The sequence below is a fragment of the Notothenia rossii genome (assembly GCF_949606895.1).
Source record: "Notothenia rossii genome assembly, chromosome: 2".
Lineage (NCBI taxonomy): Eukaryota > Metazoa > Chordata > Actinopteri > Perciformes > Nototheniidae > Notothenia > Notothenia rossii.
In genome coordinates this window covers 36,026,121-36,048,676 of record NC_136904.1, presented here as the reverse complement: position 1 = coordinate 36,048,676, position 22,556 = coordinate 36,026,121, and the positions used below count along the sequence as shown (strand labels likewise).

General features: G+C 39.1%; 2 protein-coding genes across 13 annotated transcripts in view; both read left to right on the top strand.

The window, feature by feature from the left end:
- Positions 1-4,049, top strand: part of rhpn2 (rhophilin, Rho GTPase binding protein 2) — a 35,935-nt gene extending 31,886 nt beyond the window's left edge. For both annotated transcript variants that reach the window (XM_079664243.1, XM_079664242.1), the window contains exons 14-15: positions 1,196-1,351; positions 2,093-4,049. In XM_079664243.1, coding sequence (XP_079520369.1) covers positions 1,196-1,351; positions 2,093-2,362 — 426 coding nt within the window. In that variant the 3' untranslated portion in view covers positions 2,363-4,049. The remainder of the gene's footprint in view (positions 1-1,195; positions 1,352-2,092) is intronic.
- A 1,095-nt stretch (positions 4,050-5,144) lies between these two features.
- cep89 (centrosomal protein 89) overlaps positions 5,145-22,556 on the top strand; it is a 157,029-nt gene continuing 139,617 nt past the window's right edge. For 9 of the 11 annotated variants that reach the window (XM_079667246.1, XM_079667247.1, XM_079667243.1 and 6 more), the window contains exons 1-9: positions 5,145-5,427; positions 6,034-6,140; positions 6,907-7,053; positions 7,619-7,835; positions 12,667-12,718; positions 15,494-15,607; positions 17,185-17,424; positions 19,090-19,232; positions 21,454-21,504. In XM_079667246.1, the coding sequence (XP_079523372.1) occupies positions 5,386-5,427; positions 6,034-6,140; positions 6,907-7,053; positions 7,619-7,835; positions 12,667-12,718; positions 15,494-15,607; positions 17,185-17,424; positions 19,090-19,232; positions 21,454-21,504 (1,113 nt within the window). In that variant the 5' untranslated portion in view covers positions 5,145-5,385. The remainder of the gene's footprint in view (positions 5,428-6,033; positions 6,141-6,906; positions 7,054-7,618; positions 7,836-12,666; positions 12,719-15,493; positions 15,608-17,184; positions 17,425-19,089; positions 19,233-21,453; positions 21,505-22,556) is intronic. The other 2 variants (XM_079667242.1, XM_079667244.1) reach the window with 2 other exon arrangements.

Below are 22,556 nucleotides of genomic sequence, written 5' to 3'. Positions count from 1 at the left end.
TGCATGGTGAGTTTTCAAGGCGATTTGAAGATCTCCGAACAATCGAGGATGAAATGCTCATGATTTCCTCTCCCTTTACCTGCAGTATGGATAATGCACCCAGTGATGTTCAGCTGGAACTCATTGACCTGCAGTCTGATGCAGTACTGGCAGAGCGCTTTAAGTCAGGATCTCTGCTGGATTTCTACTCTTCTCTCGAGGAGGAGAACTTTCCAAACATGAGGAGACATGCTCAGAAGATGTTGGTTCTCTTTGGCTCTACCTACATATGTGAACAAACATTTTCAAAGATGAAGTTTATGAAATCCAGGTATAGATCCTCTCTCACTGATGATCATCTGTCAGCTGTGCTTCGCATCTCCACCTCAGACATTCAACCTGACTTCGATGCACTCGTTAAAGCCCAGCAGAGACTAGATTTCTCTCACTGAACAAGAAAAAAGAACTTAAAAACACCAAATGAGGTGGTTAGACTACAAATGTAGGCATGTAAAGGAACCAACTAGCAGTGAACTGGGACACTTTCTTTGGAAGCCTTTTCTCAAAATCACAGTTCAGTGATGTTCAGTGACAGTTCAATATGATATATCTTGCTGAATGTTTGGAGCACAAAGACAATGTTGTGATGTCGTAAGAATGCTAAGAACCTTTACACAACTTTCCAACAGTATATGAAACTCAAAATGTGTTTTGTAGTGAATGCGACTGAAAATGTTCACTAATATGAGTCAGAAATGGTGAAAAACGTTCACATTTTGTTTACCATTGTTTTGGGAAATTTGATTGAATAAATTACATTTTTTGTAAGGCAACCTCACTTTTTCATTGCTCAACTATAACATATACTCTTACCAGCTTGTCAAAACAATGTTATTTACTGCTTTTTATAAAGAAATACAATTAATATTATGCAGAATTGAGTTCAGCCTTTTGGCCCGGCCCTCCACAATATTTTTTGTTTCTCATGTGGCCCCATGGAAAAAATAATTGCCCACCCCTGCTCTAGAAGGTGCTCGTTTCAAATGGCTTTGTTTGGGTGTGACCCGGTATTCTCTCTGCTGAGCCTGGCTGGCAGTTGGAGGGAAAGAAGGGGAACCTGACTTAGTCTCCATTCATATAGGCCAGGGGCTGTAAATGTTTACTGCTGCAGCACTACCACTTTACTGACTCCTGCTCTCCCTCCTGTCTCCTCTAGGCCGAAGGTCTCAAGGAGGGCGACTACATTGTTGCCGTGGGCGACAATGATTCTAAATGGATGGCCGTGAGCGATGTGATGCGACTCCTAAAGGATGTGAACGAGGAAGGGGTCGCCATCCAGGTGGTCAGCGTTATGGACAGCAACCCTCAGATGGTAAGATGCCCTCTTTTCTTCCTATTTGCAGAAGAAAATAAAGAGGTAGTTTGCCAAGTGAAATTGTTTATAGTTTGAGAGAAAATCAAACGGGTTTCCGCTTCATGCGTTTAAAGTAATCTGATCAGAAAATAAGCTGGCAAATACAGTTTCTTTATATTTGGACTGTGAAGGGAAATGGTGTATAAGCCAAAAGCCTTATTATCAGGATAAAGAGCTGAAATGATTTAGTTTGAGACGTATTCTCACTCGGACAGGCACAGGGTTGACAGAATAAGCTGGACATGCGCTATTAAATCGGCCACTAGCAACAAAAGGTTTGCCAGTCGAATTATAACACATGCGACTCACAATTACAATTTGATTTTCCCAAAAAGCTATTATTAGAAGAATTATAGGTAAGGATTCTAATGCCAAAAAGGGAAATCTGAACTCGCAAATATCTGATTGAGCGGTGCAGAATATAAATTGATATCAGAAATTACAAATCTGACTGGAAATTGACTGTGATCGGTGTTTTACAAAAACCCATGTCTAGCAAAAATCCAATTGTTAGAAAATGGAAGTTGAGTGAGAAACTGATTATATTGACCTCTTGTGAATATAATGAAAAAATGACTAATTAGAAACGTCTAACTTATTGACCCCATGTATTGATTGATAACTTCCAGAGCCACTATAAGATTGAACCAACAATTTCTTTCTCTTTCCACTAAATGCCCCCTCAATTTCTCTCTCCAGCCAACCAAGAGTGCCACCTTCTGCGGAAATCTGCCCAAGACCTACTCCATGATCTGCCTGGCGTATGACGACGACGACAAGAACCCCAAGTCCCGCAAAGTGACCAAGAAGTCGTCCTTCCTCAACTTCGGCCTCAAGAACAGGCTGAAGAGCGCCAGCACCCTCAGCCTTCCCACAGCAGACCACTCTGGGGCCCTTCCCTGGAACAAACCCTGCCCCACATTCCCCAGCTCCAGCTCCTACAACCACAACGACAGTGCCCTCTACTGAGCTAGACATCGTACTGCCTAGCATACTAGCCTGTGTACAGTACTGAGTTGTACCCATACTGGACCTGCTATGGTACCATTGCTCTTAGGTGTTTCCACTGGAATATAGCTTGGAGTAATCATGACATTTCTGCAAGCTACCATGGAAGGTAGCTGTGCCAAACACTGTATATCGGTGCCTTTTGTTAGCGCCTGAAGTGTCCAGACCAAAACATAATCTTTCTGTACCATGCCAGTATGCGTACAGCACAGTACAACTGCACTGTGGGAAAAAGAAACCCACCGGTTATCATTCCAGTCTATAAATAAACACACAGCACTGAGACAGGCCTCTTAGTCAAACTGTCATCTCAGTATGTTTTCTCGAAGACCAATTGGAGGAGCAATAACAAAGTTGTACAAACACACCCAGCGGATACTCCTCTGCAAAGAGGTGTAATTTGATTGTGGCTTCAGCAGTTCCTTACGTAGTTCCATTGTGTACTGATGTAGCTGTGCTCTCTTATGTTCTCATGTCATGTTTCATACTGTTTATATGAAGGATTAGGTCATTGCCATGCTATTTGTTGCAATCAGTTTTGGGGGTTTGAAATGCATACATTTTCTGAATAGATATGTAGATGTTATGAACCTTGTTGGAGTATGTTAAACAGTGATTGATGGAAACAAATAATTGTACTAAGAAGAGTTGAATGCAATGTTTAATAAGCTGCTAAAATATCATATATATATTCCTTGGTTATGTATTATTGTCACTTTTGTATTTGTGAGACAGCCTTTGAGGATAATATGTTCTGCTGAGTGCCATGGGACACTGTGTAAAAAGACCAAAATGCCTCCATGTGTCTAAATGTCAGAATGTACCGCTTACAATCCTGATCCGTCTTACCTACCCTTTTTTTCAGTTTGTCCAATTGTAAGAAGAGCACGAGCTGTGTGTTCTCTCTATGTTAATGTGAATCTTGATGTAGTTAAAAAGTTGTCTGTAGGTGGACATTCCTGCGTCGCACCTGGACTGCCGCCGGTCACCTAACAGTGACTTCGATCAAAGCCCACAGTCAAGTTGTCTCTACCTGTCTTAACCCAAGTCACATCCCACATTTTTACTGACACTTTGCCGTGTTGGACTATCTCTTTATCTACAAAGTAGATTATTATTCACATTTGATAATCAAATTATTTATATAATGAAACAAATACACACAAAAAAATATATATATATACTTGTAAAATGTTGGTTTCTGAACTAGTTTGTGAACGGTCAAGTTATGAATTTTTGCACGTTGGATTTCTCGGTTTGTTTCTTGGAAGAATGTATTTTACTAGCCTTGCTTAATCTTTTTGGTGAACTTATATACTGGTACATTTTTTCTATGTCAAGATATTTTAAAATGTAAAACGGTTACACTGATAAAGTCAGATAGATCAGTTACACTGATAAAAATGAACGCTCTTTATGTTTACCTAAAGTGGTGTCTGAAGTGCCATTTTTGCTTAATGGTGTATGTGCAGTAATTGATGATATTAATAAGTGCTAACAGAGAGGATGTGTAAGACTTCACAGATCTATATCCCTGCATGTTACTGTGCACAGTGATCCTAAATGCCTATGTCTATGGTACCTGCAACTGTGGTGTGAATGCTTTTGTCATGTATACAATCTCAATAAAAGAGGGGGACAAAACTAATTTCATAAACGTTTTTTAAAAATATATATGTATATATTGTGTTCTATGTATATGTCAGTAATTTGCGACTACCAGTCAGGTTGGAATGAGAGGAATGAAGTTTGACAGCCCTCAGTGAGACCACACACACACACACACACACACACACACACACACACACACACACACACACACACACACACACACACACACACACACACACACACACACACACACACACCACTCATGCGTTTGTAACCGGTGGAGTCTAGCTTGGGATCACATGACATTCTAATCATGAAAACAGGCAAGAAACACCATGGGATTGAGTTTTACCCATCAAGCCTTTCTTCACCCATACTGTACCTTTCATGTTCTTTGTGCCATGTCTGGGCTTTTGTCTGTGTGTGGTATGGAATTGTACCATAATTAAAGAGATGATTGTTTATTCACATAGCTTTGAACTTTGAAAATGAAATCCCCCAAGGTCAAATTCTCTTCAGGGTTTATTTGAACAGAAAACGCTGATGTTGCAGAAACCAAATCTGTTGATTTTCTCGTTTCACACTTTTACCAATCCTGAGGGCAAAGAGCAGGCCTTGATAATAACACATTTTCAGCTGATTTATTGCCAAAGGACTGAACATTCATGGGAAGCACACAATTGATAACAGCTCTACTCTACTCTAAAATGGTCAAAGGTTAGTTGGTTAGGCTACTTGCCGAAAACAAATCTGTCAGTTTCCTTTAATAATGTTCCTTTTGTTCACAAATTGTTGAAGAAATTGTATTGGATTGAGGACACATTTGAATGGTCTGTCATGTAAGATATGGGTAAAACTAATATATTATTTTAGTGTACACATTACATTCTATATATATTTAGTATGCATACATTTGATTTATCGACACAAAAAGGATGAACGTCTTTGTTCGTCTCAGCAGCTCTGGAATGGTGTGGCAGTTGATCAGCACATGGAACGACGTCGCCCCCTATTGGCTTGACAACGGTCGGTAAGGACCTCGTTGCTATGTGAAACATACCACTCACTGATTGGCTTCTCTTTTCGCTCTTAGCCAATCAGCACTACTTTTATAGCAAGGTGCATTCTTGAGACGAAGCGTCTAGATACCAGAAATCTGCAGCTTGTTGAATGCAGAGACCTCGCGTGCTAATTTTTAGTAAGGTTTTAGCCCCAAAAGCGTAACATTTGAGAACATTAGAAACATATGATAATGACAAGCACAACTTTCTAATGCCATTTGACTGAAATAATGTTTGGTACACGAGTCCAGCCGTTCGCTTAAACTGAAACTTAAGCCGTTGAAGGAAAGGGTCAAAAACGTATTTTCCACTATGTTCAAATTCAGTTTCAGGAGGGAGAAAGACAAGGAGTTTGTAAGTTTGACGTCTTTTTTTAAAAACTAATTAACCGTGTCCTACTTCTAGCTAGCTAAACGTATATCTTACAAGTTTTTTTTAATCATTAAGCTAACATTCATTAACCTGGCGTTAGATAACGTTCGTAAAACGTTAGCGAAAGTGATAGTCAGAACTGTTCAAGCTAACATTTGCTAACGCCAGTTTTTGTAACGTTAATAAATTGTGTGTCAATGATATTCATGTTCATGCTCAAAACAGTGATTAAACTGAGGCATTCATTAAACTGATGCATTCATTGTTCATTTACAGCTTTGCTGTTATAGTGGCAGTCAAAGTAGGCTACATATCGTGACCAATTCATAACAAAAGTGGTATTTATAGTAGGGAAAGCCCACTGCTGTTACTGCCTTTTGTCTGAGTAGGTCAGGGTTTGCTATCTCAAGTGGTCATGCTGTTTTTCTATCCTTTCCTTTCCATCCCTATGGCCTTCTTGTGTTTCCCTATTGTTTTTTCCTCAATGTTGGTTTGACACTATGTCAACCATATGACCCACATAGTGTGTGATAATGTGTCTATGTGATGCTAACCCCCTTCCTAACCTCCCCCTTGTGTGTTGTGTAGAAGCATATAGCTCATGGTTTGATCCCTGCTGCCTCCATCGCCCCCAAGCCTGCTGTGCCTCGTACCCCACCCCCCCGCAGCCCAAACCCCTCACCTGAGAGACCCAGGTACCCCACACCTCCAACCAATAACATCCTCTTGTATTGACAATTCCTTCCTTTGGTCCAAATCACATCCTTGTATGCATTAGTAAAAAGTTATTTCCTTAGTGAATTCAAAGAAAATACAGATTCACTCTCCTCTCTTTATCCCCCCCATAATCAGTGGTAAAATAAGTAATCACAACTTTCACTTTAGTAAATGTTGTAATAGTGTAGACATACTTTAAAAATAATTATGTAAAAGTGTGTTCATGTGTTAAAATGACTAGAGTAAACTACAAGTTAATACATATTTATTTTAAATACTGCTGGGTAGCTTGTGAATCCCCCCCCCCAGGAATTATTATATCTTATACCATAAAATGACATCTTTATTTGTTTGTTGGTTATATTTTATATTATTAATCAGAATCTGCAAAGTCAATAAAGCTGACAGCTAAATCGGTTAGAGTTTAAAGTAAACTTTTTCTCTGAAATGTTGTGGAGTTGAATTACAAAATAGCCGAACATGGAAATACTCAGGTTCTACTTACCTCAAAATAGTTTTTTACATATGTTATTTGAGTAAATGTGTCTCCAGAGCCTGTGAAAGCAGTGTCTTTTGGGGCAACTAATGGGCAATATTTTCCAAGAGTAGCATTTGTTAGCTCTTAATGGTGAATTCAATTAGGAAAAAGGAAATATATTTTATATAACAAGAACAGCATTTTGTGTGCTTATATTACTTAAAGCATCTGTCTTTCCTATTTTAATCATGTCTTTACGTCAACAGATCAGCCTTAGCAGCAGCCATCTTGTCTTCTTCGCTCACTGGACAGGCATGGGCCCTCCCCCCTGTCCGGCCGAGGTCTTTCTCTGAGAGCGGCCTATCAGAGTCCTTCATATCTGAACCAAACATCAGCACAGCACTTTTCAACAGGTGAACTCCCTCTGACAAATACACCAGTATTATCACAAGCTTTGGGAATAATGATTCTATCCACAAGAGGTGACTCAACATCACCTACGGCTGTATTTATGTGGGTCACATAAGACAATGGGCCAAAATGATTTCAAGGTAGAGCAGAGGAAAAATTTAAAATGTGATGTGTAACATTTTTTTATAATTATGCCTTGACATTAGACTTACTAATATCTTCATAACACAGGCCTGGTTTTCTTCCGATTTGAATAATCAGAATTAGAATAAGGTTCAATTGCCAAGTAGGGTTACACATACAATGAACTTGCTTTGATGTATAATAGTGTATACATAAATATAGTAAGAGGAACTAACTTGTAAAAAATAAGCAAATATAGAATTATTATTATTAAACCATTTAAACCCCCCCCCCCCCCCCCCCAAAAAAAAAAAAAACCTGTATAAACCCTGACTCGGATAAGCGGAAGAAGATGGATGGATGGACCATACGACAAATTAGTCTGAAAAATAAAATATATGCAGTATATCAGAGTTGAATTCAATCTATTCTTACCTCCTTCAGAGACAGATGGTCAGAAGATTTGGCTAGCCGACCACGCCTCTCCTCCCCTGACCTATCAGAGGAAGAGGAGTTGCAGGACAAGGAAGAGGAGTTGCAGGACGAGGAAGAGCAGATGGGGAGTGAAGATGAGCGGGAAGAACATGTTTACCAAACTCTTGGCAAAGGACATAATTGTCCATTCACAGAACCTGTCTATTCCCTGCCACTAAAACACAAGGTGAGATTCTACAGAACAGTCCTATTAGGCGCTTTCACACCAAGTACTTTTCCCAGGAATAGTTCCCGGAACTTAGTTCCCCAGAACCTTTATTTCCTGGAATTATCTAGTAAATCACGTTCACACCGGAATAAGTCCCTGAGGGAGCCGCTGACGAAACTTCTTCTTCTGCTTTGGGTTTACCGGCAGGCCGCAAACCACTTCACGGCGCATACTGCCACCCGAAGTCCCCGGCCGGAAGTCCCCGGAGTTAGGGACTGGCTTCAGTAGAAGCTGCTGGGACTCCCAGCAGCTTCTACACCTCCTCATCTCCACCGCTCCCATGTTTTCTTTTGTGTTGCCATAAATTAGTCTCTCTCCGTTGGTGCGCTGGGCTAATGCTAATGCTAATAATGCTTATGCGAGCAAATAAAATGGCGACTTCACAAAATCATTTCAGAGTTTTACGGGGTGTGGTTTGCAATCCGCCCAGCCAATCATAAATTGAAACCTTTTTCTCCCCAGGAAAGTCCCTGCTCTCTGCGTTCACACCTGCCTTGTATAGTCCGGTTGAATCGAACCCTGGTGCGTTCAGCCGCTTGGTGTGGTTCATTTGGGTCGGTGTGAACACAATCCGAGACCTCTTAAGTGAACTAAACAACCGGACTCTGGTCCGCTAAAATAGGTGATCTCGGAGCGCTTGCTTGCGAACTCTGGAGCGGTTCATTGCTGGTGTGAACGCAGTCCGCACCAAAACATAGGAAGCGTAGTATTTAGGTGTCGCACAAGAACGCGGATATCTTCAAAATCTTTAGCGAAAGAGTCTTTCAAGACATCTGCGGTTGTTTAGTTAAAGAGTGAAGCAGAATGAAGTGTTGAACAGTGTCGTGTAAAGTAAAAATTCTCCGTGAGCTACATAAAATTAAGAACACCTGTCGTCGGTGAAACGCCCCTCCTTACTGCAGAACATCTCTCGTTATATGTGTTATAATGTTTTTTACGGACGTTGTCTGATTATATATAATCATATGCACGGGCCGCTAGTGTCTGTTGATCTCCAGATTAACAGCAGCATGAGAATAACCTGCCGAAAGTGCCGATGCTCCATGGCGGAGGCTCCGGTAGAAATTGCCGGGATTTGCTTTTTTAACCCCTTAATGTCTGACCAATGGTTGAACAGCATTTCTGTGCACATGACTTGTGTTTAAAGTTTATAGTCTGTTTGAGTTTTGCCCGTGTGAACCGGTGTGAACGCAAACCGAACCTTCTGAAAATGAAACAATGTAACAAACTGTCGTCTGGTGCGCACCAGAAAACGGACTATTAGGTGTGAATGCAAAAGGGGTTATGGCTATAAAGGATCCGTCTTGTGTAAATATGACGTCACGTTCTCGTTGTAACTCTCGTTGTAATCGGAGTGGCTCGGAAACACATCTACAGCAGTAACATGCAACATACACATTAATGCAGCAGCAATATTAATAGAGAAACATCAGACATAATAGTAAAACACTGAAAGGGAACATTTTATTGCACCAGGAGCTATCAGCAAGATTGCTAACACCCTATTTCAACAATCACACTCCCTGTAATTGACTTAATTAATAGATGGTTTAGCTTCTCACCATCATTTGCTGTGGCCCACTGATGTTAACGATCGTAACTGAAAGGCTGCCTGCCAAAAGTAAACATTCAGCCACGTGACTTGCAAACTCTCGCGAGAGTTTTACACAAGACGGATCCTTTCTAGCCATAACCCTAAAAAGGGGTGAAAAGGTTTGCGGAACTATTCCTGGGAAAAGTACTCCGGTGTGAAAGCGCCTATTGTTCTTTGTAAACACTTATTTGACTTGACCAGTGTTATGTTTACCATAGTAGGAACAGCGCAGTGGGAACCAATAACTTGATAACAACATGCATAACGAGTTGCAGCCGTGCGCTGCAGGCCGAGACATCGTTAATGTTATTAGTTACACCTGTGCCTTTTTTGCAGTAAGAATATCTGCTTGTGTTTAGAGGGGTTAACTCTTCATACTTTAATTTGTTTATACGTGTTGGTATTGTCATACCCGTTTGAACCCCTGGGAGGCATAGTTGTACACAGAAAAAATGTAATGTAATATTTTTCTGTAGAGTAGTGGTGAGTTGTAATTTACTGTTTACTGTACAGGCTCAGAAGTCATTTTAAGTAATTAGTTTGCAGGTTTGAAATATCCTATATGTCTTCCTGAATCATGATTGCAGGTTTTCATCATTTGATTTGTATTTAATTTATTTGATCACTTAACATAATTGTGTAGTGTTTGCATGTGATGGTCCGGCAAATCATGTGGTGACATTTTGGTATTTTTCTATCTCTCTAAAATGGACGAAACTGACTTTGAAATTATGATTCATGATAGTCACTGACAGCAGGTTATTACTAACTAGCCACTCAATTCAAAGGTCTTTCTTTACCCACTCATAGTTATTTGCATGTTGTTTATCTGCAAATTCTATATTTCTGCAAAAAATCACAATGGTTATGTCCTAAGAGACGGCTCTCACATGCTTTATTTTTTAAAACTTTAATGCTTTTATTAAGAGCAAAACATACAAAAAACCATAAAGAACAAATGTCCCAAATTATAGATTGATAAATAAACAAATTAAATTAAATAGCAGCGAGGAAGAACCAATTCTACATGTTCTGACCTTTTCTGTTTCGGTAAAAATGTTGGTACGATCAATGTAACTCAAATAATAGCAATAGAGTTCCCAATATAAGATAGAAAGACAAAGAAAACAAATTATACGAGATAAGATATGCAATCCAGAAGGCATAATCCTAATTCTCTGGGTCTATTAGAGCGGGATATTTAACCGGTTCTGTTATCCTCTTCTCAGGTTTGCATTAAAGGTTCTTGTGTAATTCTAGCTCTTCTCCTTCGCATCTCAGAAAGAAATTAACCTTCATTTTGGTTATGATATTAAATATTCCTCATCCACTGCGTTTGAGGAATTGCATCTGCCAAATTTCAATAGTTTAAATGACATGCAAGTGGTGTATAGAATGCCAAGAAGCCACGCAGGAAGTTGTAGTAGATATCAGACAGTACTCCAAAAACAGTTATAATAGGGCACGGGTCTATTTTTACTTGAAACATCTCTGAAAATATCTTAATCAATCAATCAATTTTTTTTTATATAGACCTTAACCAAAGCAGTCCAATTCAATTACATGTCATTATAGCTACCACTTTTATCTGAAGTGACTTACATAGTGACTCACAGCTGCCAATAAATGGAGGATTTCTATAAGTACCTCTTTAATATTCACACACATGTACTTTTACATAGCACTGCACACACACCAAATGTAGTCTTGTGTTCATACTTGGACTTGGACTTAAACCAGCGACCCTGCCTGCCGTACCCGAGCCAAGTCTTTTTGGACTAAGCTTCTGCCGCCCTCACTGAACGGGCAACTCCTCTGCAAAGATAATCCGGTTGTATAGAAGTCTATGAGAACATTACTCTACTTCTCACTTGATGTATTGGCTCAGTATAGATTTTCTTGATGAGTTTAGGGTCTCATTCACTAGTTTCAAGTATTTTTATTTAGCTACTTATGGTCCAATTTAGAGTCAAAAAGCATCATATGCTTTAGGACGGGGCTGCCTTTTGATTGAAGGTTTGCTAATAATGCTGTGTTCTGTTTGGGTGTTGTCTGTGTTTTTGTCTGAGACCTTTAATACCTTCATTGTGTGTTTTCAGTTCATGAAAGTGTTGTTTGGTTTCGCATGTTTGGTTGTACTTAGCTCCACCCCTTTAGTTTTTACAACTGCTACAATCTGGATCTATGACTGGAAACCCTGATAACTCTTGTGCCCATTGTTCCCAATGTAGTATTTTAAACTGCAACGGCCCATGTCTTGCACTGAAAGAGGAAGTGTGCCTTAGTTTTAATCACCTAGATTCTGCTCCAACCACCTACGTTTCTCTAAGACTCTCGGGACATAATCATTGGGATATTGTTCTATACTATTTACAGTATGTCCACGTCCTGTATACTGATACACTGGGTTGCTAACCTATATTGGTCTCAATGGGCTCTGTTTTCCCTTGTCAGTGTTTTGTCCAGACTATCTAACTTTATTTACCAGTTAGCTGAAGACCTTAAAGCAATTCTGAGGACAATATGTTTCTTTTCCTTGTACCATACCCTTACCCATGTGAGAACCAATTATACAAGCCAATATAGTAGATATGTAACGCCATGCAAATGTGATCCATAATCAGGCTATATTTCCCTGGTTCATATGAGGATAAATCAACGTAACAGAGAGCCACATCAACGAGCTGGCTTTTTTATCATTCAGGGTTAAATGCACTTAAGAGTAATTGTTCTACGAATGCACTCGGTTGTCTATTTCATTCAAGTGTGGGCTATATAACAGAGAAGAAAATAACCCTCTTTATGATACAATACCACAAACTGCAGCCTGCATATTGACCTTGAACCAAAGACTATTGCACCACTGTCGCAGTAAAGCAATTCAGTGTATACAAATAAAGTCTATTTTTATAATCATGAGTTTGGCCTCAAACCATCATTCATCAGTCTGCCACATTATTCCTTTTCAAGCTTTCTTGCTATGTTTCAACTGAGACTCTTCCCTCCAGTGTAGACTGTGACTCATTCACAATGTGTCTCGCAACAATAAACGCACTGACAAGATATCATTTTTCCACAGCTTGACAATAGGCATAAATGCAGTGTTCTCGAAAATAGCTTTACACAAAAGGATCCAGGCAACAGGGCTTCTGGAAATCTCTATCTGTCTGACTGACTGCCTGTCTGTTTTTTCAGACTAGTACACCGCAGCGGATTCCGATGTCTGACAGAAGAGTGCCTTCTCCAGGTAAAAGTGTTTGAACACAGTAGTTACTAACTCATAATTAAATACAGGAATGAGTCCTTAAAAACCAAAAATGAGTTAGCATGTTAGCACTTAGGGCTCTATTGTCTTGAAGTCGATGTTTATTTGAACATGTTTGCGGTTATATGTCTAAAACAAGGTCTGTGGTTAACACAAGCTTTAAAGATTTTCGTGTTTTATTCTACGACATAAAATAGGTCAATAAACACCCCACTCGTGAATGTCTTAAGCTTCTACGTGTCATAAAAACAGTCTGCTGCTAACAAGTGACTAAAGGAAACTTCTAAACAGTTAGGGTGATGTAATTAGTTTATAGCCTAACATTAGCATTTCACTTCTGACTTAAAAAATCATGAAGTGTGAATATATCTAAATTATCCTGTTGTACAAAACTTGTCAAAAAAACCGGTAAACGTGTGTTTGCCACAAAGCACATTTTGCTAATACTGCAAAATCCAATGGAAAAATCCAATTGCTTTTTTTGTCCAGGGAGCCCTTGGATCGCTAACTTACTGGTTGGCCTACAAAAATACGTCCTGCACCTACTCTATAGTGTTATCCATTCATATTTGATTGTGGTTTATTTACAGTTGGCCTACATATTGTACAATAAATACAAAACAGCCCAATACTCTAGTTTTTGTCCAGTTTCCATATCTGCTAATGGTTACTAGATTGAGTGACGTTAAGAACCAGTCACTAGCAAACATATTGTCTTTGACAGAGTGACTTTTCTAAACCACTAGGGTACTCTCAGTTTACATACAACATTTAAACTAAAACCATTTAAGCTGATGTGACTGCTAATGTAAAGGCAGGGAGGTAACATTCACTTCATCAAGCAATATTGTCTTGGGTGTCAGTAAATACAAAGCAATACCTATTACCAGCTTCCAGTATTATGTAGAGCAGTGGTCACCAACCTTTTTAAGCCCAAGATCACCGACCTCGGCCTAGGTGAAAGGCGAGATCTACCTATTGCAGAATTGAGTGAAAAAGACGGCCCAGACAGTGCTTCCAATTTGAGGCCTTTTATATCTGGCTAATTGCATCTGAATTACTCTTACAATGAAGGCTCCATATTCAGCTCACGGCATATAGGCAGGGTTAAAGTGCTATTGGGGGGCGGACCTCACCTCCTCGAGGGGGGTCCTCACCTCCTCTAGGGGGGTCCGGGGGGATGCTCCCCTGGGAAGATTTTTTTTTTTTAAATATTGAAGTTCAAAGCATCAATCTGGTGGACTTTGAGAGCAACATGAAGAGATCTATGGATACATCTCTCAGCACCCATATGAAACAGAACTGTAAACAGATTTTCTTTTTCTTTATGGATGTTTTTAAAAATCACTCCCCTTTTAAACTGTATTCTTGTTTTACTGACATACTGTATAGCAGGCTATTTCATACCTGTTTTTCATTTATTCTCTTATTGTTTGTATAACTATAATGATCATATGAAGGTGTGCCGCGGAAATAATCTTTTGAATAATTTGTGACAAAACCGTTCTAAACACTCAAAAGAGTCCTTTAGCTCACCTGAGCCCCTCAGTATGACAGGGGAGGACACTCCTCCAGCTTGTTGTGGAAAATGCTCCTTATGTCCGTTGGTTAGTTAGTGCAGCTAGCTAACCAGATGCTAACATCACGCTCCCCACTAGCACCGGTCCCTCTCTCTCCCTCCCTCTCTCCCTCTCTCTATCACACTAAATGCTCTATTGCCACACACACACAGAGCCGAGCTTGAATGACACAAGCACACGTGTATTTCCATGCAACTCTCTGATTGGTGTGGTGTCTTGCCTCTGTTGCGTTCAGTGAACACGGGAAATTACAGTCCTGCCGTTGTCTCTTGTGTCATGATGAGGTTCACTTAAAGCACGGTTAATGTATTATATTATTGAGGTGTCTCAAATATACGTCAATCAAGTGGCACCTGCTAATGGGGTGGTGGATGATAGGTTTACATCTAAAAACGTATTTTTCAAACATTATTATTTTAATTTAATTTTTCTTTTGTTACTTTTTTTTTTAACGGTCAGCGATCTACCCGCACCACACTTGCGATTGACCGGTCGATCGCGATCGACTGGTTGGCGACCACTGATGTAGAGTAAGGGGAACATTGTTAACTTACAGAATACACTCTAATAGAGGAGCAAATGCGTTATGAAAACCTGTCAAACAACAAGCGGCCATCACATGTAATTATGTTGGGAGTGTTAGTGTATTGTGTTCTTCAGAATTACACTCTGTTTTAATAACTTTTGATTTACACCTCAATTAAAGTTAATCAACAGGGGTGTTTTTAAAGGTTCATTTAAATAGAGACATTCACGTTCATTTGAGAAATGTCTCCCGTACAAAGAAAGAGTGGTACACTCCTCCTCAGTCCTAGGGGAAGCCCAAAATGTGAGCTTTTAGTCAACCAAAATGTAGTTTCACAACACACATAATGTAGCCTTACATCATAAATGGAAAACCTCATTATAGTTGTTATGACCAGAGCTGTCCTCAGGCTTGTGACGGTTGCTAATTCAAATGTTTTATGTGTTCTTACAATGCTCCTACTTTAATCACTAAATTATGAAGCCAAATACAGTTTAGCTGTGCGTCTAAAGCAATACATTTAACCATGGACTAAGTCACCTTCACACAATATTACAGAATATGCAATTCCAGTAAAAAGTAATAAAGAAAACACTACACAGGTCTGTAATTGTGTTCATTTACTAATAATGGCATGATTCTATCCCTCAGATCTCCCTGAGGAAACCATTTTCCAATCTCCAGAAGCCAGTGTTGATTACTCCAAGAAGAAAGCGTCTGTCAGGAAAAGCCCAAGAAGTTTGAAAAAAGACGTGCCATGTAGGTGTAAGTCGCAAAGTAGACTGCTGTGTGTGCGTCTGCTCGTTATGTTGACTATTCATTTGTCTGTGATGAAGCCAGCTTTTTGGTTATAAAACATCAGTGAAAAGCATAACAAACCAATGCATTCTGATGATGGGAACTATAGTATGTATGTTTTGTACTTCACATAAACAGCATATAGAAGCAAGAATATTCCACTTTAGTAACCATGTTGCAATCATGTGTTATGTTCTTTATCTAATGAATGTCTATTGTTAGATTGTTTTGAGTGCTCTGCATGCTAGTGACATGATGCATATGGTCTCTCAGAGTAAGGTATTGGTAATTAGGACAATTGTATACATACATTCAAACAGTAGGTTAGGGTTTCTTCTTTGTGTCCGTTTTCCGTCTTATTGTGATAATAATTATCTGATACTATTTAAAAAATATTCTGTCATATACCCGTTATTTGTTTCATTTTAACTCCTGTATATGATATATTATAATACAGTTGCTAGCTTAATTCCCCTAATATAGTCCATGTTATTTCCCAAATAATTTGAAATTACTTATTTAAAGGTGACCTATCATGCAAAATGCACTTTTGTACGTCTTTTATACATAAATAGAATATGTGTCCCCGGTGTTCCAGGGAACTCACCAAGTGTCAGAAAACCCAACCCTCTCTATTTTCCTCCATACCCAAATCTCTAAAAAAAGAGGCTGCAACGGATCTGATACAGACTGATCCAGATTTGAACACTTCTGTGACGTCACAGAAGTGGCGCTACGGCTATTGGGCCAACTCCACCAATCAGGAGGAGACAGCCACGGACATATGTAGTACATATGCCAGGCCTGTAGATAGTGCTGTTCTCACAGAATCAGCCCATGCAAAGACCGTGTTAAATTGAGCGAAATGAGGAATGGCTAAAATGCATGATCTGTTTGGTATTTTGAAAAATAAAAAGTATTAATATGCCTCATATAGGTATGGTCCTACACTATATTATTCAAATATAGCATGATAGGTCCACTTTAATATATAACAGGTTAATATGCTATTTGCTTCACAATCATATTTTTCTGTTTACGTGCTGGTCATATGTACGGGGGCGTTATAGGTATAACAAATTAATGATGGAGCTGGACGATGGAGGAAATATTGTAATTGTCATAACTCATATGACAGTCATACATTTACAAGAAAAAACATAGATATTTTTGTTTTATAATTCTCAACAAATGTATGAAGAAAAAAAGGAGATATGTTCTCAGTTCTTCTCTTAGAGCCTCCTGGCTCTGTTATTATTATGTTTCATTTGATTTATCCTGCGGAAATGGTCTTTCAAACAGATGCTCCATTGTAGAATGGAATCAAAGAAATAAATACAAATATTTATGTAAGCACAATAAATTAGTTTCTTTGCTGTGTTGTGTGTTGTTTTATGTGCATTAAAAAATAAATGAAAATGAATGGACCTAATATACCTTAATACTTATATAATAGAGTTTAGGAAAGCACTACATTTTTACATTTTATTCAATTTAAATGTTTTATGTACTGCCATTACAAGTATTTACCTTGCCTTTTACAGCCGCGCTACCCATCCCCACCACAAACCAATCCAGCCAATCCAACATCTCTAAACCCCCCATCCAACAGTCTCCAGGGCCCATTAGGGCGAGCATCCAGGGGCAGCGGGAGGCAGCGTGGGCCTCGCCAGAGAGCAACGTGAGAATGGTCGATGAACAAAAGCTGCTGGAGGAGCGGCTGCAGCGGCTGGAGCAAGAGATCAGTAACAGCCAATCCTCGACCAACGCAAGGTCATCTGCAGGTAGAGTGGAGGACCTGCTGGAGAGAGACGAGAGAATGAGTGGGGGAAAAGGGCGATCAATAAAGTGACATAGGGATGAGAAAGGGGTAATGAGAGAAGGAATGAAGCAGTGAGTCACAACAGATGCATGTGCAGGGGGTGAGTAAATAAAAAATAGAAATGGGAAGCAGGTGGACTTGGTGGTGAGAGACTCTTGCCTCCTGGTTGGCCGAAAAGAGCAGCATTGAAAAGTACTAGAACCATTCTCAGTAAGGGAAGCATGAATTATGTTGCTTTTATTTGACCCCAAGGGTTAATTCTGTTGAAGTTCAGGGTCAGCCAGCAGACTACTTAGAGAGTCAGAGTCAAGTCGGAGAAAGACCAAAGCATCCTGCATCTCACCAGCCTGCTCTGTTCCTTTCTCCTGAAACTAGAATAATGATTCAGCTTTTGTAATGTCAATTGTTAGGCCTCTAAGCCTGTGAATTTTCTGTTTGAGAATAATGTTGTTTTTTAAGACTTAACTTATTTTTTCTTGAGCTGTCTATTTAACTTTCAGCTTTCTGAAAAAGATTAGGGCTGTAAAGAACAGTTTGAAGCTTTATTCATAAATTCTTAATAAACATTCAAATGCTTTGCAGATTTGAGAACCCATTATTCTACACAGGTTCAGATATAATATTATTAGTATTATTTAACTATTTGTAGAGTTGTATCCCAGTGGTGGCTCTGTAGGATTGTTTCCAACTCTAAGTATAGAGCCGCAAGTTGGCCACCAAGGGCAAACATGCTACAGCCCGAAACAGTTGCAGAGAAACGCTTTCAAAAAGATGCAAATATAAAAACACGTGTGCCAAAACACATGCAAATGAAGAAACATCTTCACCAACTTGACTACACATGCGTAACGTTTACTCAAATCGCAGCATTAACGAAACAATGCAAATAAAAACCACTGCAAACACAAAACAGCCAGGAACTTTATAATCCCTGAGCGTCAAAACGCACTCCGGTCCCAGCTCTGTGCATCACTTTCTAGTGTCCCCGTTTTCTTTGTGTTTTGAACCATTTTTAAAAACGTTTTTTTTGCTGCACATGTTTGTTCAATTTGTTGAATGTTTCCTAAATGCTGCGCATGTTTTGTCAAGTTGGTGAAGATGTGTCTACATTTGCATGTGTTTTGGTACATTTGTGTTTTGATATCTATATCGTTTTTTTTAAAAAAGTGAATCGCGTTTCTCCTAATGGAAGTGTTTTGGGCCTTTGTAGTGCATTTGCCCCTGTTGGCCTCCATAGGGCTGTGTTCACATTTTATTGACCACATATCATTTCCCAAATACAAAACATGTTCTTGCCTAACCATATTTTCTACTTTAACCTATATTTGTTGGAGTTAGACTTTCAAAAAGAGCATTTTCACAGTGGTCTAAAAACAGTCTTCATGCCAAATGCACCTTGTATTACTGGGCTGGTCTAGCAGCAATCTAACAGCACCATATATCACATTTATACACCACAATAAAATCTGATACAATCATAAAACATAACAAATATTAAAAACGTAATTCCAAAACCTCAACAGAAGATATGAATGTAAAAAAAGACGTTGGGTACAGTCCTAAATAAGAGTGTTATTTATTGTTTCCAAAATATGAAAGCCTTTAAACTGATTTGCTTTGTTTACAGGCAGCCATGCAGAGCTGCTGAATCTGAGGCAACACGCTCAGGAGCTGGTGGATGAAAATGATGCCCTCAAACTGACAGTTCACCGCCTGAATGTGGAGCTGAGTCGCTATCAAACCCAGTTCAGACCGTTGTCCAAACAGGAGGTATGACTTGCTGCACGAGAACACATCTGCTTTAAAGAGTAGAACCTCGTCTCACTCAAACTTACACATTGACAGTCCATGAATGAGTCCTCCTGGTAGTGTAATGTAGGTAAATGGACTGTATTTATATAGCGCTTTATCCACTTTTTACGCTTTACATTTATTTACAAGTCATCATTCACTCAGTGCACACACCGTCTGCCTTGGGATTTAAGGATACATCGACCTATTCGACTGCCTGAGATAGTCATAGGCTCCTGCCTCTTCTCAACTGAATTATGGTCGATTAGCCTTTAAAAGCTGTAGAACTGTCCCCTTCTTTTATTTATCAGCCTTTATCACTCCAGCCATAATTGAATGATCTTTTTTTAAATCTCAGCCATGAATATTGTAATCGGCCATGTGTGCATCTATCTATTTGCTGTTTCAGATGAATCCCCCATACTATTGGACCAATCAGCCTCAAAACATATATTTAAAACATATTATTTTAGGCCACTAAAGCTTTTATTGGACAGATTTTAAGACCAACTGGATGACACATGTTGGTGTTCCCCGAGTTGGATTCAAACCCCAGTTCTCAGCAGCAGGGACAGAGGCCCCACATTTATGGCTGCTAAAAAAAAAGAATATATTTCATTGACCGTTCTATACCATCATTGACTGCTAACTCCTCCCTACACTTAACACCCCAATAATGGCTAACAGCTAATGGAAATAAAACATTTGTATTAGTCGTTGCAATAAATTGCCTGTCCTCAGGGAGGAGATGGAGAAAGAAATCGGGGATCAGCAGCCTTTAGACTCTGCATATTATGTTCACATCTAACTTGCGCACTAAAGGTTTATTTCGTTGGTGATTGTTGGAACCCTGGAAAGACCTGAACAAGTGGCTTTCAATCATTTTCATTTTGTTTCTGTTGAAATCGAATGAATAGAGTGTTTGGCTGACTTTTAAACAGGGAGAATAGGTGTAAGAATATTTATTTTCTTGACGTTTATCTTTTGGTTAATTTACACTTACAAAGCTAAAATTGCTCATGGCTGTCTTTTTGGGGCACCTGAGTATAACTGAGTTTAACTCGGTTATACTCAGCTGAAGCTCAGCCTGTCTTGGGAACTGGAGGGTCTCCGGTTCAGACCAAGAATGGAAGGTGTATTGGTACTCTCCAAAGTGGAGCAAGGCAGCAGACCCCTCACCGCTCCCCAGGCGCTCTATAGAAGCTGCCCAATGCCCCTACACACTGCTGTGCCGTGTGGTGATGTGTACATCTGCGTGATGGTCATATAGGATTTGATTCAAACCCACTACTTTCTTAAAATGTATCCTTGTGTGATTTTTTTTTCTTTAGGGCTACCAAAATATGTATTGCTTTTTAGTTCCTCAACATGTTTATGGTGTTTTAATTAGCAACTATAGATAATAACAAAGTAGAGAAGCATATTTTGATTTGCAGACAGCTCAAAATGTTTTTTTGTGTAAAAAGTGTATCTGAAGTCCCAAAGTAAGAAACACCTGTCTTTACTGAGTGTACTTTTTTAGTTCTGTACTGCCAAGCTCTTCCCTTAGTCTAATTTGATTTTATACTGAATCTATTTCCAGTGCACTTTATTTTCACAGCAAGACTTTAAGATTGGCCTTTTGAACATGCACCCCACAGAGTGAAATAATGTTCCTTTTTGTCTGTCCTTCCAACTGATTTGTTGCTCTAAAGGACTTTCTTTTTCCTGTCTCGGCTGTGTGTCCGCTCGGGGTTTTTGTGTGTTTCACACGGCAGAAGAAAGCTGGCCTGTGCCATTTAATCATGGCTACCTCACGCTGTGTGTTCACACCAAGACATCTCCTGCCCTAATCACTAGCATGTCGCTTCTGCTGTCGCTTGATGTGCCTGCCAGCCCTCATTACTGCAGCTGAAGTGTGGCTGGTGAAAGGAATATACAACAGATAAGATTAGGGAGAAAGTATACGGTAGTATGATGCAGCGATATGAAATTGGGGGAGTCTGAATGAGTTTAATTGGCTGAGCCAGAACTGTCTGCCTCCATAGATCACACATTTTCTTTTTATTCCCCATTTTTTCTTCTTTCTTAATCCTCTGGTTCTATCAACACATTTTCATATCAATTTGTGTGAAAGACTACATTTATAGCTGCCACATTAACCAATGCTATGATGGTGTGATGAAATTTTTCCTCCTCTCTCTTACTGTCTCTTATCCAGAGCTCCAGAATCAGCAGCTTACCAAAGACAGGCTCCCCTCCTCCCGGGCTGGTCAGTAACTTTATGTAGCTGTACAGTACATGACTTTATTATGGCACGGTGGTAGTCCAACGATATGGCTAGTTCATATTCACATTTAGCTCATACATCTGATTAAGATAGGATATGATATACCTCTATTGATCCCCATAGGGCAATTCAGGTATTACAGCAGCAACAGGAATAACATTGAAACACAGGATAGTACAGGTAGTAGTTAACACAAGGAGAAACAAAAATAAAGAATTTAAATAACAGTATATAATAAAATAACAAAAAAAAGAATTAGGTGAAACAGGTTAATTATACAGCTATGAATAATTTTTAATATTAGAAATATATTTGAATGTCTTTATCTAAATGCAAGTTAAGAGTCTGTACACATGGTGGAAGTCATAAGTACCTATGGTGCAGGTTTTAACTAGGGGTCAATCAATTAAGATGAAAAATGTTTTTGTACGGCTTTTACAAACCAATATTGTAATCATTTAATGAAAAAGTAATACAAAAGGAAAACTTAACCTGATTCAAAACCTTCACTTGACCAATAATACAAAAAAGAAATTCTGATAGATATTTTAATAACATTTCAATTAGGTTTATGGTCTAAACAGGAGTTTAGCTAAGCGCGGTCATTTCCCTGATGAAATCTGATGTGGATACCCAGAAATGATTTACTATCATAATTCCTGGGTGTGAAATTGAGTAGTAGTAAACATGTTTCTAGTTTAAATGAATTACATTTTTAAGGTAAAACTTTTTGTTCATTCCAAATCCGATTTGAAATCATTTCGGAATATGGATACGGAATATGGATATTTAACATCATCAGGCGAGGCAAAGGAGACTTTTAACATAGTAAGAGTATATTGATTTTGATAATAAAAATATAAAAAATAACATTTCAATAAGATTGAAGTGACTGTTTGGCCTGGATCGCTAGCTCTACAGTAGCCATCTTGTGCTGCTTTGTCATCTTCTGATGGTTATTCATTTAGGATGACCTCTGGTCTAATGGACTGCCCTCGATAGTTCATTTCATTAACCTTTGATGTGAATTTTTG